This window comes from Tachyglossus aculeatus, chromosome 21 (genome assembly GCF_015852505.1).
Source record: "Tachyglossus aculeatus isolate mTacAcu1 chromosome 21, mTacAcu1.pri, whole genome shotgun sequence".
In the NCBI taxonomy this organism is placed as follows: Eukaryota; Metazoa; Chordata; class Mammalia; order Monotremata; family Tachyglossidae; genus Tachyglossus; species Tachyglossus aculeatus.
This window is the reverse complement of record NC_052086.1, coordinates 63,432,526-63,459,108: the sequence shown is the minus strand read 5'-3', so window position 1 is coordinate 63,459,108 and position 26,583 is coordinate 63,432,526. Positions and strand designations below refer to the sequence as shown.

Below are 26,583 nucleotides of genomic sequence, written 5' to 3'. Positions count from 1 at the left end.
TAACTCTGTCATCCAAAACCTAGCTATTGGGTTGTGAAGGCTGCAGCTCAAGTGAATCTTTAAGTAGGTCTTGTGACAAGTGAGGAGGAGCCCAGACTATTTGGAACACAAGTTGGTAAAATTACAATCCTGTTTATTCCATTTCCCTAGTTTCTTTCCAGAAGGCTTCTCTTTCCAGTTCACAGTGCTCCTAGTACCAAAAAATGACTTCCACATTCTTCCCTTTCCCTCCTCATCTCCAGTCTAAATCCTGCTCAGTGAGCCCCAGAATTCACCACCTCAGTTAAACTGATTTTGGGGGTGAATCACACCATCGACTTTTTCTTTGAGCCAACCATCAAATAGATACGGGACCAGCACCAGGAGGTGGTCCCCTACACTGTCAATTAACACATTTACCTCTAGTATAAATGGGATGCAGCATGGTCTGGAGGATAAAGCACAGGCCTAGGAGCCAGAGTACCTGGGTTCTAATCCGGGCTCTGCCACTTGCCTACTCTGCGACCTTGAGCAAGTCACTTAACTTCTCTGTGCCTCAGTTTCCTCACTTACAAAATGGGAATTCAATACCTGTTCTCCCTCCTATTTAAATGTGAGCCCCATGTGTGACAGGGATTATATTCGGCCTGATAAACTTGCATCTACTCTAGCCCTTAGAATAATGCTTGACACATACATAGCAACTACTTAACAAATACCATTCAAAAACATCATTTGACTTGGAGTATTGAAATTCACATTATCCTCCAGAGAGATATTTTTAAAGTTATCTTGACTATGTCTCAGCATTCATTCATTCATTCATTCATTCAATCGTATTTATTGAGCACTTACTGTGTGCAGAGCACTGTAGTAAGCGCTTGGGAAGTACAAGTTGGGAACATATACAGATGGTCCCTACACATAGCACTCCCTTCTGCACTGCTTTGATTGGCACCCCATCACCGGCTCCATAGCACTTACATATATATACTTAAACTCTGTCACTTTCCCTATCTGTAATTTAATGTTTGACTCCTCCACTAAATTGTAAGCTTCTTGAGGGCAGGATTCTTGTCAACCACCTTTATGTATCGTACTTTCTCAAGCTCTCCACACAGTGAGTGCTGAATAAATACAAATGATTAATTCATATGCTATTCTTGTTTTTTGGTATCTACATGCGTAAGAGTGAAGTTGTCACGGTCTGGGTGACTCCCTCCATGTCCTCTGCTGGCTCTGAGATGTTCCCAAGAGAGTTGGCTGAGCGGGCGAGGGGCCATGTACACAACACGGGCTGCCCATTGTCCAACATCACCTCCTCCCACTTTTTTAAAAATGGTATTAGTTAAGCACTTACTACTTGCCAGACACTGTATCAAGTGCTGGAGTAGATACAAGCTAAATAAATTCTCACATTCTTAATCTCCATATTACAGATGAGATAACTGAGGCCCAGAGAAGTGACTTGACTTGCCCAAGGTCACGCAGTAGACAAGTGGCAGAGCTGGGATTAGAACCCCAGTCCTACTGATTCTCAGACCCATACACTTTCCACTAGACCATGCTCCTTCTCAGTTACTGCAGTACTGTCTCCCGGAAAAGCATGAATGTGGAAAAATGACCCCTGTGAGCCAACTGGTTTCAACCCTTTCCCATCTGCCAACCCCTCCTCTCTCTCCATCCTTCCCCAGTTACAGAATTAAGGGCTGAATCTCAGGGTGGGGTGAGGAGAAGCTTCTTTCTTCTGCCTGCCATTCCAGGTGTCTCCAACAATGGCTTTCCCCAGAACAGACACAGGATGCGGTCAAGACTGCCTGAGCCCACAGAGATCGCACTTTTAGCCATGGCAGTCACAACAGAAGCCCAACTCCTCGAGGATGGGGATCGTGTCCACTAAGTCTACAGTGCTCTCTCAAGCATTTAGTACAGGGCTCTGCACAGAGTAAGCGTTCAATAAATACTACTGATTGACTGACTCAAGTGGCAACAGGGAGTCTAAGAGAGGAGCAGTTAATCTCCTACCCCCTCCAAATCTCCACGTCTCTCTCTCTCTCTTGCTCTCTCCTCAAATGTCTTACTCCATACTTCATGCTGCTGCCCGGATTATCTTTGTCCAGAAACGCTCTGGACATATTACTCCCCTCCTCAAAAACCTCCAATGGCTACCGATCAATCTGCGCATCAGGCAGAAACTCCTCACCCTGGGCTTCAAGGCTGTCCATCACCTCGCCCCCTCCTACCTCACCTCCCTTCTCTCCTTCTACTGCCCAGCCCGCACCCTCCGCTCCTCCACCACTAATCTCCTCACTGTACCTCGCTCTCGCCTGTCCCGCCATCGACCCCCGGCCCACGTCATCCCCCGGGCCTGGAATGCCCTCCCTCTGCCCCTCCGCCAAGCTAGCTCTCTTCCTCCCTTCAAGGCCCTGCTGAGAGCTCACCTCCTCCAGGAGTCCTTCCCAGACTGAGCCCCTTCTTTCCTCTCCCCCCTCGTCCCCCTCTCCATCCCCCCGTCTTACCTCCTTCCCTTCCCCACAGCACCTGTATATATGTATATATGGTTGTACATATTTATTACTCTATTTATTTATTTATTTATTTATTTTACTTGTACATTTCTATCCTACTTATTTTATTTTGTTGGTATGTTTGGTTCTGTTCTCTGTCTCCCCCTTTTAGACTGTGAGCCCACTGTTGGGTAGGGACTGTCTCTATGTGATGCCAATTTGTACTTCCCAAGCGCTTAGTACAGTGCTCTGCACATAGTAAGCGCTCAATAAATACGATTGATTGATTGATTGATTGATTGATTTGTCTCTGTGTCAGTGACCCCTCCCCTGTATATGTTTCCCTCTGTGTCACCCTGGCATGAAGTATGGGTCTTTTTGCTAGTTAACTATAAATGAATGTGAGTCTGCATTTCATGCATACCTGATTATAAAACAACAACCGCCAAAGAGCCATGCTGAGCCTCAGTCTCTAGTCCAGGATTAGCCATTTATTTACTGGGGAATACCCCAATTTAACCTTTTCAGGGTTTCTCTTTCTCATTCTGCAGATATGAATAGGATTCCTTGCCTAGATCATCATAACATTGTGGGGATTTAGATTAGCTGTAAAACCAATGACAGTACTATTTTAAATTGAGCTAATTATTTGGTAACGTTTTATCCAGAGATTGACAGTTCGATATGCAATGAGGGACAGAGGCTCTGCATGTTGAAATTAAATGATTTTCTGATTCAGGCACTGTGGACTCTACTAACCTCTCTGCGTATCCCTGAATCTAAGTGTGAGGGAGGGATTGGGTTTCAGGGGATCCTTGCCTCAATTTCTGTTTTGTACAAACCCCCAGAGTTTTGGGTGGCCAAGGGGAGCTCTGTGCAAGGGCCAGGATTCCTAGCACTTGTTTTGCAGCAGGGTTCCCTACCTGCCTTGGGGCTGATCAAATTCTGGAGGTGGGTCTGTGTGGCTTCTGAGAAGCAGGGTGGCCTGTACGATAGAGCACCCTATACATTTTCTTTCCAGTTCACAGTGCTCCTAGTACCAAAATATGAATACGATAGAGCACCCTATACGTTTTCTTTCCGGTTCACAGTGCTCCTAGTACCAAAATATGACTTCCACATTCTTCCCTCCTCATCTCCAGTCTAAATCCTGCTCAGTGAGCCTCAGAATTCACCACTTCAGGTAAACTGATTTTGGTGGTGAATCACACCATCGACTTTTTCTTTGAGCCAACCATCAAATAGATATGGGACTACCAGGACGATAGGTCCTGGTAGTCAGAAGGACCTGGGTTCTGGTCCTGGCTCCGCCACTTGTCAGCTGGGCGACCTTGGGCAAGTCACTTCACTTCTCTGTGCCTCAGTTACCTCATCTGTAAAATGGGGATTAACACCTTGAGCCCCATGTGGGACACGGACTGTGTCCAACCTGATTAGCTTGAATCTACCCCAGCACTTAGAACAGTGTTTGACACATTGTAAGCACTTAACAAATAACATAAAAGGAAAAGAAAAAAAAGGAAAGCTCTGGCCTGGACTAAGATACCATGAAAAATTGGTGTTCCCAAGTTTTGTGGGCTCCAAAAGCAGTGTGGCCAAGAGGAAACTGGATAGAGCACAGGCCTTGGAGTCAGAGGACCTGAGTTCTAATTCCAGCTCCATCACTTCTCTGCTGTGTGATTCTGGGCAAGTCACTTAAATTTCTCTGTGCCTCAGTTACCTCATTTGTAAAATGGAGATTAAGACTGTGAGCCCTATGTGGGTCAGGGACTGTTCAACCTGATTATCTTGTATCTACTCCAATGCTTAGTAGAGTACCTGGTACATAGTAAGCACTTAACAAATGCCATTTCAAAAACAAACAAAAAAACAAAGCAAAACTTCAGATACTATATGACATGTTTCGATACGTCTAAGCAGGTCCCCAGTGTAACCGTGGTTTTCACTATTTGAAAGTTCACAATTTCACTAATATAGTTACTTCATACTATGTCTTCCTCCATTTAATTACTACAATCATTTTTATAAGGTAATAGACTATCACATACTTCAAACAGTCTTCAATGATTTTATTTTTCTTCAAACAAGAGTTCAAATCTGGTTTCCATGATCTTTATATATGGTTTAGCTCACAGAACAACTGCAGAAGTTAATCTTCAATCAGATAAGCACTTTCAAGTTTAAGTAACCATCAAATGTTTTCCTACACATTACACCAAACACAAGATTTGTTGCTTTGTTTCATTTTACTAATACAGAAGCTAAAACACAACAGGGAAATATTATGTGATTGCTGAACTGAAGACCTCAATTATTTTTTAAAAACAGACTGCGTAAATCTACACAAAAGATGAAGACAGCAAAATCCAGCAAAGAAAATACAGCCCTTATGTAACCAAGCTAAAGGAAATGATTTGTGGGATCTTGTAGTCAGTTCTCTTATAACGCAGGGGACTACATTCTTGATGATTAAGGAAAAGTCACAGGGTATATGAATTTTGACTGACACCATGGGCATGCATATCCTGTTCCTTCTGACTCTGCACGGCATTGCATCCAGATTCACAAGATTCTCTCTTGTGGGAAGAACATTTCCTAATGCCCTAACAGCATTTCTAGCCAAAAGGTGTATAGGGAGCACTTGTGTTATGGGAGATCTGAGTGCACATAAGAATTATTGGTACAAAGTGATCAAAACCCTAACACTGACGAATTAATCTAATCTTGAGTTGTCTTCTAATAATCTTCTAAAAAAACCCCCAATCATCAACACCTTTTTGTGAATCAGTCCTTTCCATAAGCCTCAGCCAAACTTCTGCCCTAATAACTTTTTTGACAATTGAGAATGTCAGCACCTTAATTTTACATGGAATTTGTCAATGTACGTGACCGGAAGGGCATTTTGCTGCTCTGTTACATTTTAAAGTGATTTAGTTTAATAGGTTTTTACTATAGAGTAGTTATAAAGAGATTTTAATGTAATAATCTGTTCACATGATTGAGTCTATAAATGTACCTACTGTGTCCGATGGATTATCAAGAAAATGTCAAAAAAGACATTTTTCTCTGTTTACATTGGATTATACATGAAACATCTAAAGCATAATATTAAATAATAAATATAACTCAAGCGACCACCAAAAATAATCTAAAATATCTTGAAATTACTAAAAACCGGCTGGTAGAGAAAACATAGGAGTTGATTTGTTTTTATATTTTGGTTTTGTTTAGTTCATGTATGTAAAAGGACCTTTTGCCTTAGACAGTTAAAAAACAATTTCTGGAGTCTATGTCCCAGAACGTAATTTGGTTCACTGCATTACTTCACATGCATGAAGCATCACACAAATAATCTTACTGCAGTTGCACAGTAACATCCCTGGAGATGAGATAAAAAGGTAATAGTTTATAATTTTTAAAAGGCAGAAAGGTGTTTAAATCAATAAAAAAATTGCCTCAGTTGTTAAGACAGAAGAGGCTGCTTTTTATCATGAGTTAATATTTGATACTGTTCCCATAATTCCCAATTTTAGAAGATTCCAAAACAGGGCTAATATGATACTTTTAAAAATAAGAACAACAGGTGTTTGAGACGAAAAAAATATAGTCAGGCAGAAAAAAAACATAGATAATGGGTTTAACTATGATCTGAGTTTCAGGTGAGCTAAGTGAGCTCCAACATTTTATAATTGATCCATTACTTGATGAAATATTGAATTGCTGTTAAACATTTCCAACACCTTTTTTTGCGTGATCTTCAAGCAGAGGGATGTGAAACCCACTTTGTACAACTCTTAAAACCACCCTGAAGAAACATCCTTTGTCACTTAAAAATATCAAAGGGGGGAAATCAAGGAAAGAGAAAGATGAGGGGAAGGAAAGAAGAGGGTTCTATTTATTTTATTTTGTTTGTATGTTTGGTTTTGTTCTCTGTCTCCCCCTTTTAGACTGTGAGCCCACTATTGGGTAGGGATTGTCTCTATATGTTGCCAACTTGTACTTCCCAAGCGCTTAGTACAGTGCTCTGCACACAGTAAGCGCTCAATAAATACGATTGATGACGAAGAGGGTGAATGAGTCTTGGGTATGGAAACAGCCTATAAAATCTTGGATGTGCGACAGCCCCTCTCATGATTTCCTCTATGCAACACCCAACTTTTTTTTAAGGCTGGAGTCCTGGTTTGAGGTCCCTGGTTCTCTGCTCCCAGAGCCCAGGCACTTCGAACTCTACAATTTTTGGAAATGTCCATATTATGGTACAAGACATAAACATCTGACTCAGCCTTTCATACAAGTACAGTTTTACCCAATCCCTACACTTCACCGGTAATGTCTTCGTGTTAAGTACACTAGCGAAGTGATAACATGATATCAGTAGCACCTCTCTCTCTCTTCCCTTTCACTTACAGACATTATTGGTTGGTGACACTTGGACGCTCCTGAAAAATGATTCCTCTTTTAGATGCTCCCCTTCGCAACTCTGAGTTGCTAAGGAGACTGCAAGTTTCAATAACAGAATGACCCAGGATTTGACTTTTTAGCACTCAAGTGTTCCTCCTCTAGACTGTAAGCTCCTTGTGGGCAGGGAATGTGCCTACCAACTCTGTTGTGTTGAACTCTCCCAAGTGCTTACTATGGAGTGCTCTGCACAAACAGCATGTGCTCGATAAATACAACTGACTGACTGATTCTCTCGCCTGCCTCTTTATAACTTTGCTATTGACTACCATCACATGGATTTTAGAGTCCATACCCATTTAAACATATTTTCCCCTAAAAGGCAAAGGGTAAATTACCTGAATGCCTCATGAAATTCAGCTAAAATATAAGGGTCTTCACTGGCATTTTGTCTGTAATTTTCATAAAGACCTTGAAATACAGAAGGTGGTTATTTTTTCTGCCAATATGTGAGTCAAAAATCTTATAATTCATCAAGGTGCTGAGAAGCTAGTTTCATCCAAGCAGTTGTCTCCCTGTTTCAATGGTGTGCAAAAATGGAGTTTATATCCAGTACATGAGAAAGTAACATAAAATTTCACAAAAAAATGCACATCTCATTTTCTCAAACAACTAGGGAAATGGCACAGGTCAATTTTTTTCGGGCACAAAGGAACACAAAGGTGGCAATTCCAGATGACGTTTCTTAAACGGTCAGAGAAATGAAGCTGTTGTATCTCTGAATGTTTCTCTTCAGGATCTCAGAACATGGGCCGAGCACCCGTTCAAAGCGAGGACGATCCAGTTTTACACACTTCAGTGGACCACGGGCCACCACGGTGGCGGCCCGAGGTCGGTTGAGCAACAAAGCAATTTCTCCTGAAAGAAGGAAGAAAATTCCGGTCACACTTTTTTGTTTCTCTTTCTGGTGGTCCCTGCAAATATGGTTCACCTCCAGCACATTAACAGGGCTGACGGAGGAGGTGTCTGCTGGATACCAAACCTATTTCTGTGACCCAGAAGCTCAGATGGCCATGTGGGTCACATGCATTGAAAGAGAGATTTTAGTCACAGGGCTCAATAAATCCAAGTGAGTGATGGACGGATTGGCTTTAATGAGCTCTGCTTTTGTTGGAAATTCAAGAAAACTAGTTCCAAAAGGAGGAGGAAAAACGCCAATTTTTTCAGAGCAACATGAAAAACAAAGATGATGTTCTTACCGAAGTAATCTGACGGTCCAAGTCTTCCGACCTCTACGTATTCCTCATTATCAGATCTGCGCTGAAGGACAGAAGCTGTGCCCTAGAGAAAGAAAAAGGCCAAAAAAAGAGAGACTAAATCATGGGTTTCCAAATCTTAAAGGACATGTTGGTGCATAAAGTGATTTGAGAGGTTTTCGTCTTCATAGTCAAGTCCTTTTAATGATGGAATCTCCTGTCTGAAAACTTCAGGACCAAGAACCTGTGCAGAGGAAGTGACTACACTGATGATACTCTCTCGTCACTGCCCGCTATATTTCTGCTGAGGTATTTTTATAGTATATGGAGAAAAAATGAGTTAGCCAAGACCAGCTCATTATTTCCCAAGTGTAAATATAAGGTCATGGGACAGAAATGCTGCTCAGTGACATATGACTGAGTGCATCTCTACATATTCTGCCATACCTTAAATAACCCAATTTCCCGTTGTATTTTTGGAAATATTTAGAGTTTCTTGAAATAGAAACCAATAAAAGAACCAGTTACAAGAGCCAGAATCTTACATAGCAAGAAGGAGAATGCTAAGAAAATAACTCTCTTCTTTTTTTTCCAAGAGTATTTATGTTAGTATCACTTTTGCTGCCCAATGCTTCCAACTGACCTTTTATTAGCATTCAAGGTCTGGGAAATGTTCCACAACACTCTCTGTCCTCCCACCATACAGAAGCAAGTTTTCAGGAGACAGAGCATCAACTGGACAATCCTTCTCCCCTTAGAAATCTATCCTGGGTGGGGAGGGGAGCTGGGTAGACATTCGACTGTTAAATTATTAACACCAGGACTGTGAGCTCAGTGGACATGGCAGAATAATAATTAAGGAATGCCTGATAAAGTCCCCACAAAATACATTACACATTAAAAAAAGCCCAACCTTCAGCTCCAGGCAGACCCCAAAACATAGTTTATCACAATGTCAGAAGTGCTCCCTGACCCCTTACCTCAAATGACACCAGTGTTAATAAGAACATATACCGAGCTGGATGCGAAGTCAGATGAGACTCCAGTATCAAGTTATACAACTGACCAAATTCAATATCAGTGATTGGGGCAAACCTGCTGGTTACTTCTTGTGCACAACGTCTCTTCTGTTTCTTGGGTTAAGGCTACACAGCCCAAAGTGTAATGGAGAGTTGGCATTAATCCAGTGACTCTGGTTATGTAGAGCGCCAATCTAGATCACCCAGGGCCAAAAATGCAGTAAGACAACTTTTTTGGCACTAGAGGAGAGATAAGAATGGATTCATTTTTCATCCACAATTATACACCCATCCTCAAGCCTCATCATTTGTGAATATATACATATTCCAGACAGTTATTCTTAATACTTTCAGAGAACCTGCACACCATTTTTGTCCAATTAACTTTAACAAATTCCCCAAAAGAGTAATCAGCTAAGCGTGAGTGAGCTCTGTACTCCGTGACTGTATTTTGCTCACCCTGGCTCACCTGAGGAGCAACGCATTAAGAAACGTTAGGCTTTTTACTGGGTTAATTTATAATCTTAACCTCTAATTGGCCTACAGAGTACACAAGTCAGAGGATCCAACTGCTACTGACCACACCAAGAACCTGCAGGCACCTTATATTTGAAGCTCGGATGAAATTTTCTGAGTATCCACGTCCCTATCATTGGGGGTTATTTATAAACTGTGTGCCATGTTTACCAACTCAATCTGAAAGACTACAGGTAACAGCTTCTCCTAGGAACCACTATTAGAAAGTGCAAACTGCACTTAGATTGTGGAAACGCTTGGGAGGAGAAAGAAGACATTGTCAATTGCTCAAATTCTCATGAATTTAAACCATTCTGAAGCTTTATGACAACCACAATAATACTACCTTACAATAACAATAATTAATAATATTAGTACGATCTGATTATATTGGGTTGAGGCCCCTCCCCAAAGTCAACACTCCTCTAACCTTTAAGGAGGAGTTTTTATTCCCAGCATATTAGCTTTATATAATAATAATTGTGGTATTTATTAAGCACTTACTATAGGCCAGGCACTGTACTAAGCACTGGATACAAGCAAATCGGGTTTGACACAGTCCCTGTCTCACGTGGGGCTCACAGTCTCAATCCCGTTTTTATAAATGAGGTAACTGAGGCACAGAGAGGTGAAGTGACTTTCCCAAGGTCACAAAGCAGGTAATTGGTGGAGCTGGGATTAGAACCCATGACCTTCTGACTCTCAGGCCCGTGTTCTATCCACTATGGCATGCTGCTTCAAACCAATCAATCAATCAATCAATCAATCGTATTTATTGAGCGCTTACTATGTGCAGAGCACTGTACTAAGCGCTTGGGAAGTACAAATTGGCATCACATAGAGACAGTCCCTACCCAACAGTGGGCTCACAGTCTAAAAGGGGGAGACAGAGAACAGAACCAAACATACCAACAAAATAAAATAAGTAGGATAGAAATGTACAAGTAAAATAAATAAATAAATAAATAAATAAATAAATAGAGTAATAAATATGTGCAACCGTATATACATATATACAGGTGCTGTGGGGAAGGGAAGGAGGTAAGACGGGGGGATGGAGAGGGGGACGAGGGGGAGAGGAAAGAAGGGGCTCAGTCTGGGAAGGACTCCTGGAGGAGGTGAGCTCTCAGCAGGGCCTTGAAGGGAGGAAGAGAGCTAGCTTGGCGGATGGGCAGAGGGAGGGCATTCCAGGCCCGGGGGATGACGTGGGCCGGGGGTCGATGGCGGGACAGGCGAGAGCGAGATACGGTGAGGAGATTAGTGGTGGAGGAGCAGAGGGTGCGGGCTGGGCAGTAGAAGGAGAGAAGGGAGGTGAGGTAGGAGGGGGCGAGGTGATGGACAGCCTTGAAGCCCAGGGTGAGGAGTTTCTGCCTGATGCGCAGATTGATCGGTAGCCATTGGAGGTTTTTGAGGAGGGGAGTAATATGTCCAGAGCGTTTCTGGACAAAGATAATCCGGGCAGCAGCATGAAGTATGGATTGAAGTGGAGAGACACACGAGGATGGGAGATCAGAGAGAAGGCTAGTGCAGTAGTCCAGACGGGATAGGATGAGAGCTTGAATTAGCAGGGTAGCGGTTTGGATGGAGAGGAAAGGGCGGATCTTGGCAATGTTGCGGAGCTGAGACCGGCAGGTTTTGGTGACGGCTTGGATGTGAGGGGTGAATGAGAGAGCGGAGTCGAGGATGACACCAAGGTTGCGGGCTTGTGAGACGGGAAGGATGGTAGTGCCGTCAACAGAGATGGGAAAGTCAGGGAGAGGACAAGGTTTGGGAGGGAAGACAAGGAGCTCAGTCTTCGACATGTTGAGCTTTAGGTGGCGGGCGGACATCCAGATGGAGATGTCCTGAAGGCAGGAGGAGATGCGAGCCTGGAGGGAGGGGGAGAGAGCAGGGGCAGAGATGTAGATCTGGGTGTCATCAGCGTAGAGATGATAGTTGAAGCCGTGGGAGCGAATGAGGTCACCAAGGGAGTGAGTGTATATTGAGAACAGAAGGGGACCAAGCACTGAACCTTGGGGAACCCCCACAGTAAGAGGATGGGAGGGGGAGGAGGAGCCTGCAAAAGAGACTGAGAAAGAACGACCGGAGAGATAAGAGGAGAACCAGGAGAGGACGGAGTCTGTGAAGCCAAGGTCAGATAACGTGTTGAGGAGAAGGGGGTGGTCCACAGTGTCAAAGGCAGCTGAGAGGTCGAGGAGGATTAGGACAGAGTATGAGCCGTTGGATTTGGCAAGCAGGAGGTCATTGGTGACCTTTGAGAGGGCAGTTTCCGTGGAATGAAGGGGACGGAAGCCAGACTGGAGGGGGTCGAGGAGAGAGTTGTTGTTGAGGAATTCTAGGCAGCGCGTGTAGACAACTCATTCAACCAAACTCAGGTAATTGAAGATGTGAACTATAAATAGGAAAAAGTAGAATAATAATAATAATTATGATATTTGTTAAGCGCTTACTGTGTGCCAAGCACTCTTCTAAGCACTGGGTTAGATACAAGGTAATCAGGTTGTCTCCCATGGGGCTCACAGTCTTAATCCTCATTTTACAGATGAGGTAACCGGCACAGAGAAGTTAAGCGGCTTGCCCAAGGTCACACAGTAGACAAGTGGAGGAGCCGGGATTAGAAACCATGCCCGTGCTTTTTCCACTAAGTCATGCTGCTTCAACAAAAGAGGCAAAGGGGCAAATTGGGGATGGGCAGTGATGTATTGGGCAATGAAGTGCCTGATGAGTTTGGGCTGGGTAGAAAGAATTTTTGGTTGAATAGTGAAGATAATTTCCTTAAGTCTCTACGAATGGAACTCTCTCCACTGCAAACCCAAATTCCTGGAGACACCCAAATCAGGAAGGACCCAGTTCTCAAGTCTTCTAATTATTTCACCCTCAAAACCTGAGTGTGATGAAAGTGAACCCTTCCTTAAAGACTAACAACCACCAGACCAAAGTTGGAGGATAAAGAACTGCCTTTGTATCAAGCCTGCACTCTCTTTTTCCTAATTTCCATTCCTGTCAACTTCTCTGCAGAAAACAAACCAACGTAGCTTCCAGGAACAGAAATACAAACCTTGAGCAACGCTCCAGCATAAAGGGGAGTATTCAGAAGTAATTACACCATTAAGCAATACTATTTTATCTCACTTAATAACATCATGCTGCATCCATGGTTTTAATCGTGGCAAGAGCCAATACTCCGTGCAATTTCTTTGACCCTTCTGGTGCAGTCTGCATCTTTAATTCAGGAACGCTGTGATATCTGCTGGAGAAAGACTGAGATGTCTGGGCTCCTCAATAAACACAGTGCTTGGCAGGAGAAAGCAATGCTTATTCCAGATACATATTTTTCCATTCTCATTTTAACAGTCATACTCTCGTCCTGCTGCTGAGCAAGTACAGGACTAAAACCAAGGCAAACATCCCTGACACTGAAACTCATGTACCACAGTTTCAATTCGACTGTGGGATAGTTCATGAGGAATTCACAGGGGACTGCCAGATTGACTTTCCTTGGTACTCTCTGCCTGTTTGGATACCAAAGAGAAAATGTGTAAAGGTCTCCCAGGAAATCCTTTACAATAATGACTATGCTCTGTTGGATTTCTATCACACTTTTCCTCCAAAGAGCTTTCACATCTCATTTGTCTTCTCAATATCTCTGTGAAGTTGGGTGGACCACATAATGTTCCTCTGTTTAGGTGGGTGAGCCGAGGTTCAGTGAGATTAAGGGATTTGCACCAAATGATAGTTTGTCTGTAGCCGAAGGGGGACTAGAACTCAGATCTCAGTTCTCAGCATCTGGTAACTTCTGATACCCTCTTATATTTATTTACACAAACTTAACAATATTCCAGGTTGGTCTATTTCTTCTTTTCTAGACTTCTTTCAAAATGCCACAGAAGGACACCCAATCAGGATTCACTTAAAACTAGCATGTTTACTGATAGCTTGTTAGCAGCCTACATGCTTGAACTTAAACAACCCTGGACACGTACGGAAATGCAGCATAAACCACAGCCAAGTTTTAACAGATCTTGATAGAGGAATTGTTAGCTAAGCAAATACCTAGTTCCTGAAAGCAAGCAAGGAAGCCCGGCTCATCACCAGGAGATGTCTGGGAGTGAACCCTTAATCTTTAGTAGACTTGGACATTTTCTCGCTAAGGCAATGAAAGGGCTCTATCTTCTCGGTAACTGATACCATTAACCTCTCCTCTCAGTAAATTTAGGGATCGAGTTGCAAAGGCAACAAATGCAGTTGATCAAAAAGCAGCCTGCTTCTAAAATCTCTTCACCACCCCCTCTTCATCCACCTGCTCATTCCCAAAACAAGAGGACTCGGCCGAGGCTCCTCATTCGTCTTTCTTGGCGGAAGACTCCATCCACCAATGGGATAAATACCCAGAGCTGAACCTAGAGCAAAGCCCACACCATAGTGCCCGCTGGGGAGAGGAAATCCAGAGACCTCCAGTGAGTGATCATAGTAGTAGGATTTAATAAGCTCTTACTATGTACAGACCACTGTATTAATTACTGGAAAATAATACATAACCATGACTTGCATTGGGTAGGAGGGGAGAGCAGGAGTGGTAATGCTCTAGGAATAATAACTGCGGTATTTGTTAAGTGCTTACTCTGTGCCAGGCATTGTACTAAGCGCTGGGGTGAATACAAGCAAATTGGGTTGGACACAGTCCCTGTCCCAAGTGAGGCTCACCATCTCAATCCCCATTTTACCAATGAGGTAACTGAGGCCCAGAGAAGTGGAGTTCCTTGCACAAGGTAACACTTAAGATAGGTGATGGAGACAGAATTAGAACCCATAACCTTCTGATTCCCAGGCCCATGCTCTATCCACTGCACCATGCTGCTTTTCTAAGCACACCACAGCCCCTGACACCACGTGGGACCTTGTCCACCCCATCTCTGGAGCTCTGCTCGGCAAGAGGGATGGGACATTCCAGATTGGAGGTGCCTGGGCAGCCTGCTGTCCTGCCTAGAGAGGCAGAGAAGTGGCAGCACAGTACCTATCTGGGAATGTGAGGAGGGAAATTTAAGGACAAAACCTTCTCTCAGACCACCTCGACCCTCAGTAGATAGATGGGGTGGGTCCTACACACTAGCTTCACTGCACTCTGAGTGGCCCTGATGCCCAAGCTAAGGCAGTAACAAATCTTCAGCCATAATTGTCCTCCACTCAAAATGGAATAACTAGACAGGCAAAACTAGAATACTCCTTTCCGAATCAATCGATCAGTGGTATTTACTGAAGGCTTACTATGTGCAGAGCACTGAATTAAGCCCTTGGGAGAGTTCAAGACAACAGTTAGTAGACATATTCCCTGCCCAAAAGGGAATCTACAGTCTAAAGAATCAAGAACAAACTCCTGTTAGCTCTCTCCCTCTTACTTATCAGCTTTCTTCTCCCACTCTGAGCTATCACCCAGTCTTCACTACTCCCTGTGCCTTTCTCACTGTGCCTTATTCTCTACCCCCTCATCTGCTCAGACCCTTCCTTCTACCCGAAATTTCTTTCTCATTCATATCTGTCAGGCCACACCTTCCCCCATCTTCAAGGTGGTCTTGAAATCACACCTTCTTTAGGGAGGCATTCCTTAATTAACCTTCCCCTCCCTTGGTCACATCCTTCCTACTATCACCTCAGGACTTAGGCATTCACAATCACCCAGTGCACTTTGGTTCTTAGAATTCTATGTACTCTATTTAAGCACCCATTTATTCCTCTATCTAGTCAACTCTTTTCATTCATTCATTCATTCAATCATATCTATTGAGCGTTTACTGTATTCAGAGCAATGTACCAAGGCTTGGGAGAGTACGATACAATAATAAACAGACACATTCCCTGCCCATAACGAGCTTTTTATCCTTTAAGTAATCTATTCTGAATCTGCTTCTCCCAGTAGACTGTAAACTCTTCGAGTTTAGGGGTCATGGCTTTCATCTTCCATTGGACTCTCCCAAGACTCTCCCATGCGCTTAGTACAGTGCTCTGGCATCTAGGAGGCACTCAATAAATAATAGCGAATGATAAATCAGGAGAATTAGTCATTAGTGGTTGAGAGACTGGGATTAATACTGCAGCCTCTCACCATAACCCACTCAAGGGCACGTTGGTCAATACCTTCAAGACCTATTAATGTGAGACCCTAAAGAGTTGCATCTTCATCTGTCATTTCAACAGAAGAACCATCATTTCCTTCCTGGTCCCCATCTTCTAATTTAGGGTTACGCATATGTCCTAAACATTCACCAGCCCATCACCATTTTCTTCCCCCAGGCCACAAAGTTTCCAGCTATCCTTCCACTAAATCGTACACTCCCTGAGGGCAGGGATCATGTCTATTCATTCTATTGTACTCTCCCAACTGCTTAATACAGTGCTCTGCATAAATTAGGAACTCACTAAATATTATTCATTTGATTGATCCAAGTAGAAAAAAAATCAGCTTTGTTTCATACTCTGTCACTTAACCTTGGCAAAATTACTCTAACCAGAGAGCATACTTGAAGACTTTAACTGTAGGTGTGCGTCTGAAAAACATCCCATTCCAGGCAATTAGTTGTTTCCAACTTAAATGCCAGTTAAACTATTTTGAAGAATGTAAATTTTGTTATAAGCCCATCTCACAACTGCTTATCACTTTGCCTGGAAAATTTCAGGTTATGCCCAGGGATTCCTAAACAATAATATTATGTGAATAGATTTCACTCATTCGTTCAGTTTATCTTGTTTATTCTCACCTCACCCCTGAAAGATAAAGATAAGTCTTTGGGCAAATCATTTTTCAAAGGAGAGAAGGGGTTTAAGTAACTTGCCCCAGACCACATAAATCTGGTCCTCATTAGATATGATCCAAATAATTTGTTTCTTAACTTTGGTGACAATTTTATAGTTACTTCAAATGAAGGAATTTTAAGATTGAAATACCATCATCATTATCAGTATTCCAGATTACTGAGGCCAAAGAATATTGTTGACTGGATCTATTGGGATTATCTGCTAATGTAGATTTGGCCAAAATGTGCCTGTGATCACACTCGGTATGGATTTCATATTAGAATCCTTGCTCAGCGCTCCACATCCAAACAGTGCTGCTTCCTCACTGTGGACCTCAAATCAAATATTTGTTGAGGGCTTGCTCTCTCCTACACAATGCTCCTCCTATACTGGTATTGGTTTCAAAATGGCATACATATAGACTAAAGAAATGAACTGTCCATTTTTAGAGGGAGGAAACTTTGCACTTCTAAATCTATTCATGGAAACATCCTTTTCAACTTCTTTGCTGTTACACATAGTTATTTTGCTACAAAATTTCTCTTAAGTTATGAGTCCACCAGATAGCATTCACTGTGTGAAACAGAATTGTACTTTCACAGACTGAGGCTTTTACTAATGTCAGAAGAGGCCCCAAATGACATTACTGTAATAATGAGAGCACTGTGTTGCTTATACACTTGTCCTGACAGTATTATAGCTCAGAAGGGGCCTTTATATTGTTAATACAATTGCACTGACATTATAGGAGCTTGGAAATATTAATGCACAGTATACTTACTATGCAAAATTCTGACACTATCTGCTTGGCAATATTAATGCATGCTATAAGCCAAATGGAATGCTGGAAAACAAATTGAGACCTGACTGGTTAATGTACTAGACATTAGTTCTCCACGAACGCCTGGTACAGCCCAATGTGTGGTGTGATATGTATATCAGTGATCTCATATAGGGAGAGAGGGCGTTGTCTAGTGGTTTGAGCTCAGCATTGGCTGGCAGGAGCCTCTGGGACACATCAATTATCCTCTGCGCCTCAGTTTCTAATCCATAAAAGGGGCTAATTCCTCTAGCCCCATCCACTCTACTAAATGATCCAGATCTCTCGGCTGCAAAGATACAACCTCACTTATCCTATTTCAGAGAATGAAATGCCTGCAGAGGACCTGAAATTTCAAAATAATTGCAGTTTGAAGTGCATTTTCTAATCCAAATCGCTTACCAGTATAGCCCCAGTTTTAGGCCACGGACAACAAGAGCAAAATGAAGTGGACAAATGAGGCAATCCCTGGATGATTATGGCCAAAGAACACTTTAACTTGAACTACATAGATAACTGGGGCCCATGTGGCATTTTTCTAAAATTATCGGAATAACTGTCCCAATTTTTTACTTTAGCTGGCTCACAAAGAACCCAGCCAGAGGGCAGCTCTCTGAGATCCTTTCATAAATGCTTTGAGCTCCTTCGAAGAAAGGCATTACTGCACATAAATGTCAAGTGGAAGTAATACAGTAGTCATAAAGTGCAAAGCATTGTCACTAAACAGGGCAACTGCAAAAAAAAAGGTGCTTTAAAACTTCAAATAAATATGCAATTTCAAACCACCATTAACAGCTGAGTCTCCCAGGAGACAGGATTCGTTCATGATAATGAGTTAAATACAGCCAATCCTCCAGGTCACCATTGAAATGTCAGGAAACCTCAAAGTAACGATCACTTAGCCCAACCCTTTCTTACTATCAGTGGCCATCTTAATGGACAGCAATCCTACCTTGAGGGATAGGTTTGCATATCCGAGAGCTTAGTAAAATTGCACCGATTATCAGTTGGCCTTTCAAAGATTCTGTGGGTGATCATTAGACCTCTCTTCCCACCAGATTGCAGAGCAAAACCAGTGGGAACCCCTGCCGCCCTCCCACCGTGCCCCCCCCACCGTGCCCCGTGGGGCATTAAGCAGCAGCAGTGGGGCACTGCCTCCACAGATTTCAGGATGTTGAGAAGCTCTAATTGACTGGATTCTGGCTGACCTGGGCAGGCGGCACCCTGAGCCCCTACAAGACCCCTTTGCCTTCAGACTTGTTGGACTCTGAACTTTGTTGTTGGTGTTGTTTTGTATTTATTTCATCTTTCAGACTGTATCTGTTGCCATCTACTTTCCCACCTTATTTTTGGACTGCGAACACTGTAAGCTCCTTGAAGGCAGGGATTATTATTATGATTATCATTATGTGCCAAGCACTGCATTAAGCTATGTCTACCCACTCTACAGAACTCTCCTAAGTGCTTAGTACAGTGCTCTGCACCCAGTAAGTGCTCAATAAGTATGATTGATTGATTGACTGAAAGGTAGGCCAGGGACCATGTTTTTATTATTATTATTATTATGGTATTTGTTAAGGGCTTACTTTGTGCCATACACTGTACTAAATGCTGGGGTAGATAAAAGGAAATCAGGTTGGATACAGCCCCTGTCCCACGTGGGGCTCACAGTCTCAATCCCCATTTTACAGATGAGGTAACTGAGGCAGAGAGAAGTGACTTGCCCAAGATCATACAACAGACAAGTGGCAGAGTCGGGACTAGAACCCATGAGGGCCTGACTCCCAGGCTGTGCTCTATCCACTACACCATGCTGCTTCTCTCTCAAGGGCATTTTTCCCCAGCACTCAGCACAGTGCTCTGCACACATTATGCACTTACTAAACACCGTTACAACACCTAATACATTTCTCTTTTTTCTCTCCCCTCACCAGACCTAAGGCTCCAATTTATCTGCATCTCTGCCTCTAGACATTGGGCTTTAGAAAAGGGAAATGAGGAAGAGCTCAGCAAAGCACTGCTGGAATCTCCTACTACTGAAACTCCCCACATCAGGATCTGGAAATTTTGAAAATTACAGATGTTTTCAGAAAAGTGAAAAGTGTGTCCAGTGACTGTTACTCAGAGTAAAAAACAAAGCTCATCCTGTCTCTGGGTCAAGCCACTTTTCTTCCAGGATCTCTTTGATGTGGGTGCATCCGTGGTAAGAAGCACAGAGGTGAAGAGCCAACACTTCATCCTCCAGCTTAGTACCTAATGATGGTATTAAGTGCTTACCAGGTGTTGAGCACTGTTCTAAGCACTGGGGGTAGATGCAAGATAAACGCAAAAGACACAGTCCCTATTTCACACTGAGCTCACAGTTTAAGGAAAGAGAGCAAGTATTTGATCCCCATTTTACAGATGAGGAAACTGAGATAAAGGAAGGGAAGGGACGTGGCCATGGTCACACGGCAGGCATTTGGCAGAAATGGGTCTAAAACCTGAATCTTCTGACTCCTCTTTCCCTTAGGCCACATACCTCTGCAGTAATTAGCCATACCTCATTCTTCTTCTGATTCACCAAACCCCTCGATGCCCTTCCCCTCTTGGAACAACACAGTGAATCTGTAGTGAGTTGACTAACCTTTTCCTCTAACATGATATTAATGAAAAAATTCAGTTCCATATCTAAGTAAGAACAGATCAGGTGAGAAGCAGCCTAACGGATACAACACAGGCCTAGGAATAAGAAGGACCTGGGTTCTAATCCCAACTCTGACACATGTCTGCTGTGAGACCTTGGGCAAGTCATATAACTTCTTTAAACCCAGTTACTTCATCTGTCAAATGGGAATACTTCAGTGAGCCCCATGCAGGAAATGGACTATGTTCAACCTGATTATCTTGTATCTACCCCAGTGCTTAATACAGTACCTGGCACATAGTAAGGGCTTAACAAATATTATTTAAAAAATGACAAAAAGAACAACAAAAGCCATAAATCTGGTCAGCCCTACTGTGCAGCTTACACTGAAAGAGTGTCCTCTTTGTGAATGAGCATCCCTGCCTGTAATGAGCTTACAGTCTAGAGGACGTCCCAGTATTTGCCAAATAGTAAGGGCATAATAAATAGCTAAAATGGAATTTCATGAACAGAAGACTTTCCCCATTTTCAGACAATGTTAAATCCCAAAATAAAATAGCAAAAGTGGACAGGAACTCACACTTTTAAATCACTTTTTTCATTTATTTTTAGGGAGCTAAATTACACTTAACCTTGTGTGGGTGCATTTCTATTTTATTTGTGCACTTATATACTATATGCTTATATTGTAGTATATGTCCATTTGATGTACTGATTTGCATATAGAAATAAATGCATCCACATAAAGAACATACCACTAAATAGCTGTATAACACATTGGCATTTGAAAAGGATTATTTCACAACTGTTACCTAAACTTCCCCCACTTCAAATCATTTTCTGTCCACTAGTACAAGCAACTTACCCAAGGACTTCCCAGTTAGCAAAATGTTTTATGGTTTGGGGTTGCTTTTTACAGTTTTCATGTCTCCAAAACTCTTGGAACGAACGTGTTTGTACCCTCTATTTGTGAAATCTCTCTTTTTTAGCCTCTTTCTGATTCTCTCTCTATCTCTTTCTCTCTCTCTGTCTCACACACACACACACTCCTACATCAAACATTCCAAGTTTATACATTTTGTGGGGTTAGTTGTACTTGAAACGGCATAAGAACCTGTTTCGGTAGGTGGACTTCATAAATTAGACCCAGGTGCCAACTTTTAATGAATCATCTTAGAGATACTTGGCCTTGGCTAAGGAACTAATCAGTAGCTTCTGTGGGAAAACAACTGAATTAACATTCATTCTGATGCCAGATTTTAAAGACGGTCTGTGCCAAGCACTGTGGATTATTGCCAACAATGCACTGTTTTCCTCCTTCATACATATCAATGTACAAGGCAATAAAAGTCACAAAGAAAAAAAGTTGCATTTTAAAGATTCTTTCTTTCTACAAAGCTAGCCTTTATTTTAATTCTCTCTGAAGCCAGGAAATGTCCACTGGTTTGACATAAAAAGTGACTCTATAATGGATAATTCATCAACTGTTCACACTTCTAACTGACCTTAATAGCTAGTATGTCTCAAGACTAGCTGTACAGAACACTTCCACCTACAAAACCTGAAATATTGGAAGAAAAATACTGAACACAAGAGGAAAAAAACACTGAAAAAAAAAGCTTTCCTAGCGATAACCAGTTTTAGTTGTGAATGTCGTTTCACGGCCCAATTACTCCTACCACCATCTGTTACACTGTGAAAACATTCTGAAGATACTAAAGTAACCAGACCAAGCAAAAGTCTGGGACAGACATCATGATTAAAGTCTCATAACTAATAGAGGGATGGGAAATGGGAAGGAGGAAAAAACATTTATGCTAATAGTGAGAAAGCAAATTTTTCATTAACAAACACTAAGGAAATTTCCAAAGCCACTAACAACATGGGGGAGGAGGAGGGAGGAAGGGAGGACGGGGGAGAGGGGAAGAGAAAGAGAGAGAGATGGGAGGGTTGGGGGGACACACCAGTTCTCCTTCTTATTTGGACAAATGAATGACCATTCAGTAAAATACATATTATCGCAGTGCGGCACACACAGAAGTTTTCAGTCACGTCAATATTCGGGTGAGATGAAAGAAAACTTTTGAGTTCCAAGTGAGAAAAAACAAGTAAAAACCAAATGTATTTAGTTTGGACCCAGCAGAATTACTGATCATGTTGACTAAGTAGTTTGAGTCATGGCATGCGAGAAATAACTTTAATTCCCCGAAGGCTTTAGACATATCCTGGGAACCTCCGGAAAACTCTCAGAGACCGAGCACATTTAAGCGTAGCATCAAGAAAATTCTAACAAAGTGCAGTTCCCCATAAGGCTACAGTGAAGGAAACTTAAAAATATTTAACATTTTACAACTTCTTACACATGAAAACTTGCCATCATCAGGAGATGAGGGCAGGTGGAGGAATGGTACCGCTGATGACTAAAATTGGACTGATTTAGATATTAGTTTTATCCACTTTCCTCTAATATTTGGGCCTCACTGAAGAAGCACCTGGAGGCTGTGGTGAGCTGCAGTCAGGTCCCTGGTCAATCAAGCAATCAATCGTATTTATTGAGCACTTACTGTGTGCAGAGCACTGTACTAAATGCTTGGGAGAGTACAACTTAAAACAGTTGGTAGACACTTTCCCTGTCCATGATGAATCAGGATTTGGGTTGTAGTCCCGGTACTTCCACTTGCCTGCTGTGTGACCTTGGGCAAGTCCCTTAACTTCTCTGTGCCTCAGTTCCCTCATCTGTAAAGTGGGGATTAAGACTGTGAGCCCCATATGGGACAGGGACTATGCCCAACCTAATTAGTTTATATCTACCCGAGAGAAGAGGAAATGAGGGTATAGTCAGGGAAGGCCTCTTGGTGATGTGCCTTCAATAAAGCTTTGAAGGTGGGGAGAGAATGATCATCTGTGGGATGTGAAGAGGTAGGGTGTTCCAGGCCAGACTGGCTGTGTGTGAAAGGTCAGCAGTGAGACAGACAAGATTGAAGTATACTGAGTAGGTTGGCATTAGAAGAACACAGAATGCAGGCTGGGTTGTAATAGGAAATCGGGAATAGGAAATCAGGGAGGTAAGGTAGGAGGGGGCAAGGTGATTGAGAGCTTTAAAGCCAATGGGTTTACCCTGGTACTAGGATAAACCTCAATTTTAAGGGGATTAATAAATGAGCTGCTTCAAATTACATCCAAATGAGAATGAAAATTATATGCAAACCGTCATTCCAGATGTGAAGTTTTTTGCTAAATAGAAGGGAAAAGCTAATCCACAATGGGGCAACTTTGTAGTACTGTTTGTGGACCACCCAAAAACTATTGTTTGCATTGTGCTACCTAAAAACACAAGCCCCCTTTTTTTTTGCTTTGTTTTCCTGAGAGTTAAATTTCAATGTGGTTCTTCATGTTTTGGTACCTAAAAGAAGAAAACAACAGAAAGGAGCATAAAAGCATGAATAAGGAAGGGCACTAGTTACTTTCTGAAATGATTATATTGAATTCCTTCTATTTGTACTTCTGACTCCTTGTTTTGTTTCCCTGAAAATGGCCCTGACATTTTAAATGCATTCTTTCCAATCGAAAACTTTCTTTAGTTTCCCAAAACTAAAATGGGATTACTCCAAATAAACTGTTTTTCATTTATTTCTCTTCCACCCTTAACATCCCCTAACACAAGTTCACTTCCAATTTTATAGGTAGCAGATGTGATGTGAGCCATTTGAGGTTATTATTTCAGCACTAGGTGAGCTGGAAGTTTGCCTATTATTTGGGTAATTTGACTGGATTGAAGGGATTTTATCAGAACCTGATAATTGTCAAATTTTCACTGCAACTGTTCATTGGGCCCATTCTTAGAATGGACTATTTCTACAGGTGACAAAGCTTTTAGTGAGTTCAGAAAGTGGCAGGAGATTTTTGGTGACTTTGGTCACTAGTACACTAGTACCCCAGGACACTAGTACATAATGCACAGAATGAAATACAGTTCCCATTCTCTTTAGGGAATGAACTCAGCTTCAGAGGACTACTCTGTCCTCAACCAAAATTATCCTTCCTTATTCAGTCCAAAATGGGCATTGCTTCCCTTAGTTGGTTGTATGTATTATAATGATAACAATAATAATAATAATAATAATAATGGTATTTGTTAAGCACTTACTATGTGCCAAGCACTATTCTAAGCTTGGCACACTGTTCTGTTATTTTCAGGAATTAATAAAAACCCAGGCAACACCAAAGCAGTGCAGACTGAAGCGTCTGAGACACCATTTCTAGACAAGATTTGTCTTTGTAATTAATAATTAATCATGCGGTGTTTCTAAAGAGATTATCAGGGTGATAGCAGAGTGTGCCTAAGGCAGGGACTTCATTAATCCAGGTTGAAGAGGTTTGCTTTGTAGTTCCTCTGCTTGCTGTAGAGCAGACCAAAGGGGGTCTTTTTCAGGTTAAAGTCGAAGGGTGACCATTTAAGTCAGGAAATGCACTGGCACAGTCATTTTTTTCTTCTTGTTTTCAGTGTTGCTCTTCCACCATTCATCTTCGGAGGCTGGTTTTTATCACTACACCTGGCCCCTGGACCTACCCTCCCCTGTTTCTGGAGCAAAGGGAGAAAGGATCAGCTTAGGCACGCAGCAGCCACATGATAACATACATGGTTTTTAATGAAAGACCCTTTCAGTAACTGCTATGGTTCATATTTAGGCAATGACTGCTTCATGTCTATGGCTTTCTCAGGAATTTGATGATGATGATGATCATCATCATCATCAATCGTATTTATTGAGCGCTTACTATGTGCAGAGCACTGTACTAAGCGTTTGGGTAGTACAAATTGGCAACATATAGAGACAGTCCCTACCCAACAGTGGACTCACAGTCTAAAAGGGGGAGACAGAGAACAAAACCAAACATACTAACAAAATAAAATAAATAGAATAGATATGTACAAGTAAAATAAATAGAGTAATAAATATGTACAAACATATATACATATATACCGGTGCTGGCATTTATTAAGTGCTTACTTTGTGCCAAGCACTGTTCTAAGCGCTGGGGAGGTTACAATGTGATCAGGTTGTCCCGCGTGGGGCTCACAGTCTTTATCCCCATTTTACAGATGAGGGAACTGAGGCCCAGAGAAGTGAAGTGACTTGCCCAAGGTCACACAGCTGACAGGAAGTGTAGCCGGGATTAGAACCCACAACCTCTGATTCCCAGGCCCAGGCTCTTACCACTGAGCCACGCTGCTTCTCCGCGTTCCAACCTGTTTAATTCCAAACTTTTGCTACGGCAAGTTTTCTACTTCGAGAAGACAGCTCACAGGACTGGTTCTATCTTTCACCTCAGAAGTGAATATGTTAATTGGGAGAACTACATTTTCTTAAATTTAGGAGCTGCCTATCCACTGAGGGATTTCTGTGGCTTCCATTTATCTTAAAAGCACATCAGAATTTAGAGACTCAAATGTTACTCATTTAAAAACAAAAAGCAATGTCCATTCTTATCACATCCATTGACATGTTTTTCCACTTTGCCTTTAATCTTCTCATAATCTGCACAACGCCAGGGAGGTGATGGGGTGTGATTCAGTGGAAACATGTCCAGGGCCATCCTATTTTATTTCCTAGCTTTATGCCGGAATACTCGGGGAGTGTGGAAAGACAGCAAAAAGCTGTGAGACATCTCCATACATGGTTATAGTTTGGCATCACTTTAGAGCTTTGAGGATTCTTTCTGGGTCCAGCTTTTTTTCTTTTTTAACTCTGCACGCATCAAGATGAAAGTTCGTGGCTACCAACTGGCAAGAGAGAGAAGTTTTGAGCATATTCACTTTGACGCACACTCAGCCTGACTCTGAGCCATTAAATACATGATTTATAGCATCTGCTTATTTTACAAAGGGCTTTTAAAGAAATCATCTCTGTAACCCTGTGATGTAGAGAGCAGTGGGCAATCACCTCTGTGTTCCTGTAATGAAGAGAACTGTGGGTATCATTTCTTATTTTGATGACGATGATGACGGTAGTGAGGACGATGATGGGCAGGGAATGTGTCTGTTATTGTATTATACTCTTCTAAGTACTTTGTAGAGTGATTTGCACACAGTAAGCATTCAGTAAATATGAATGAATAATTGAATGAATGGATGATGGAGTCTCCCACTGGGGATTCATTCATTCGATCATATTTATTGAGCGCTTACTATATGCAGAGCACTGTACTAAGTGCTTGGAAAGTACAGTTCAGCAACAAATAGAGACAATCCTTGCCCAACAATGGGCTCACAGTCTAGAAGGGGGAGACAGATTTCAAAAGAAGTAAACAGGTATCAATAGCATCAATATAAATAAACAGAATTATAGGTACGCACACATCATTAATAAAATAAGTAGAAAAATAAATATACATATATATATATATATATACACACACAAGTGTTGTGGGACAGGATGACAGATGAAACTCTAGGTAAGCACCTAGTACAGTGCAATGTACTAAATAGATACTCAAACACTCCTACTATTAGTATTACTACTCTGAGACTCAGTCCTGATATTTTGGAACTAAAAATCTACAGGAAGGAAGTGATTACAGTGATTACAGTGGTCTGAACAGTCCCACTCACCCTCTCTTGTTCCTGTCATTCATGTTCCCGCTGGGACAGACTGTAAGCTCCCTCTTGACT

General features: G+C 42.1%; 1 protein-coding gene across 3 annotated transcripts in view; it reads right to left on the bottom strand.

Moving 5' to 3' along the window:
- Positions 1-7,174: 7,174 nt before the first annotated feature.
- Positions 7,175-26,583, bottom strand: part of PRKAR1B (protein kinase cAMP-dependent type I regulatory subunit beta) — a 174,131-nt gene continuing 154,722 nt past the window's right edge. For all 3 annotated transcript variants that reach the window (XM_038762673.1, XM_038762672.1, XM_038762674.1), the window contains 2 exons: positions 8,144-8,225; positions 7,175-7,802 (listed from right to left, as the gene is read on the bottom strand). In XM_038762673.1, coding sequence (XP_038618601.1) covers positions 7,630-7,802; positions 8,144-8,225 — 255 coding nt within the window. In that variant the 3' untranslated portion in view covers positions 7,175-7,629. The remainder of the gene's footprint in view (positions 7,803-8,143; positions 8,226-26,583) is intronic.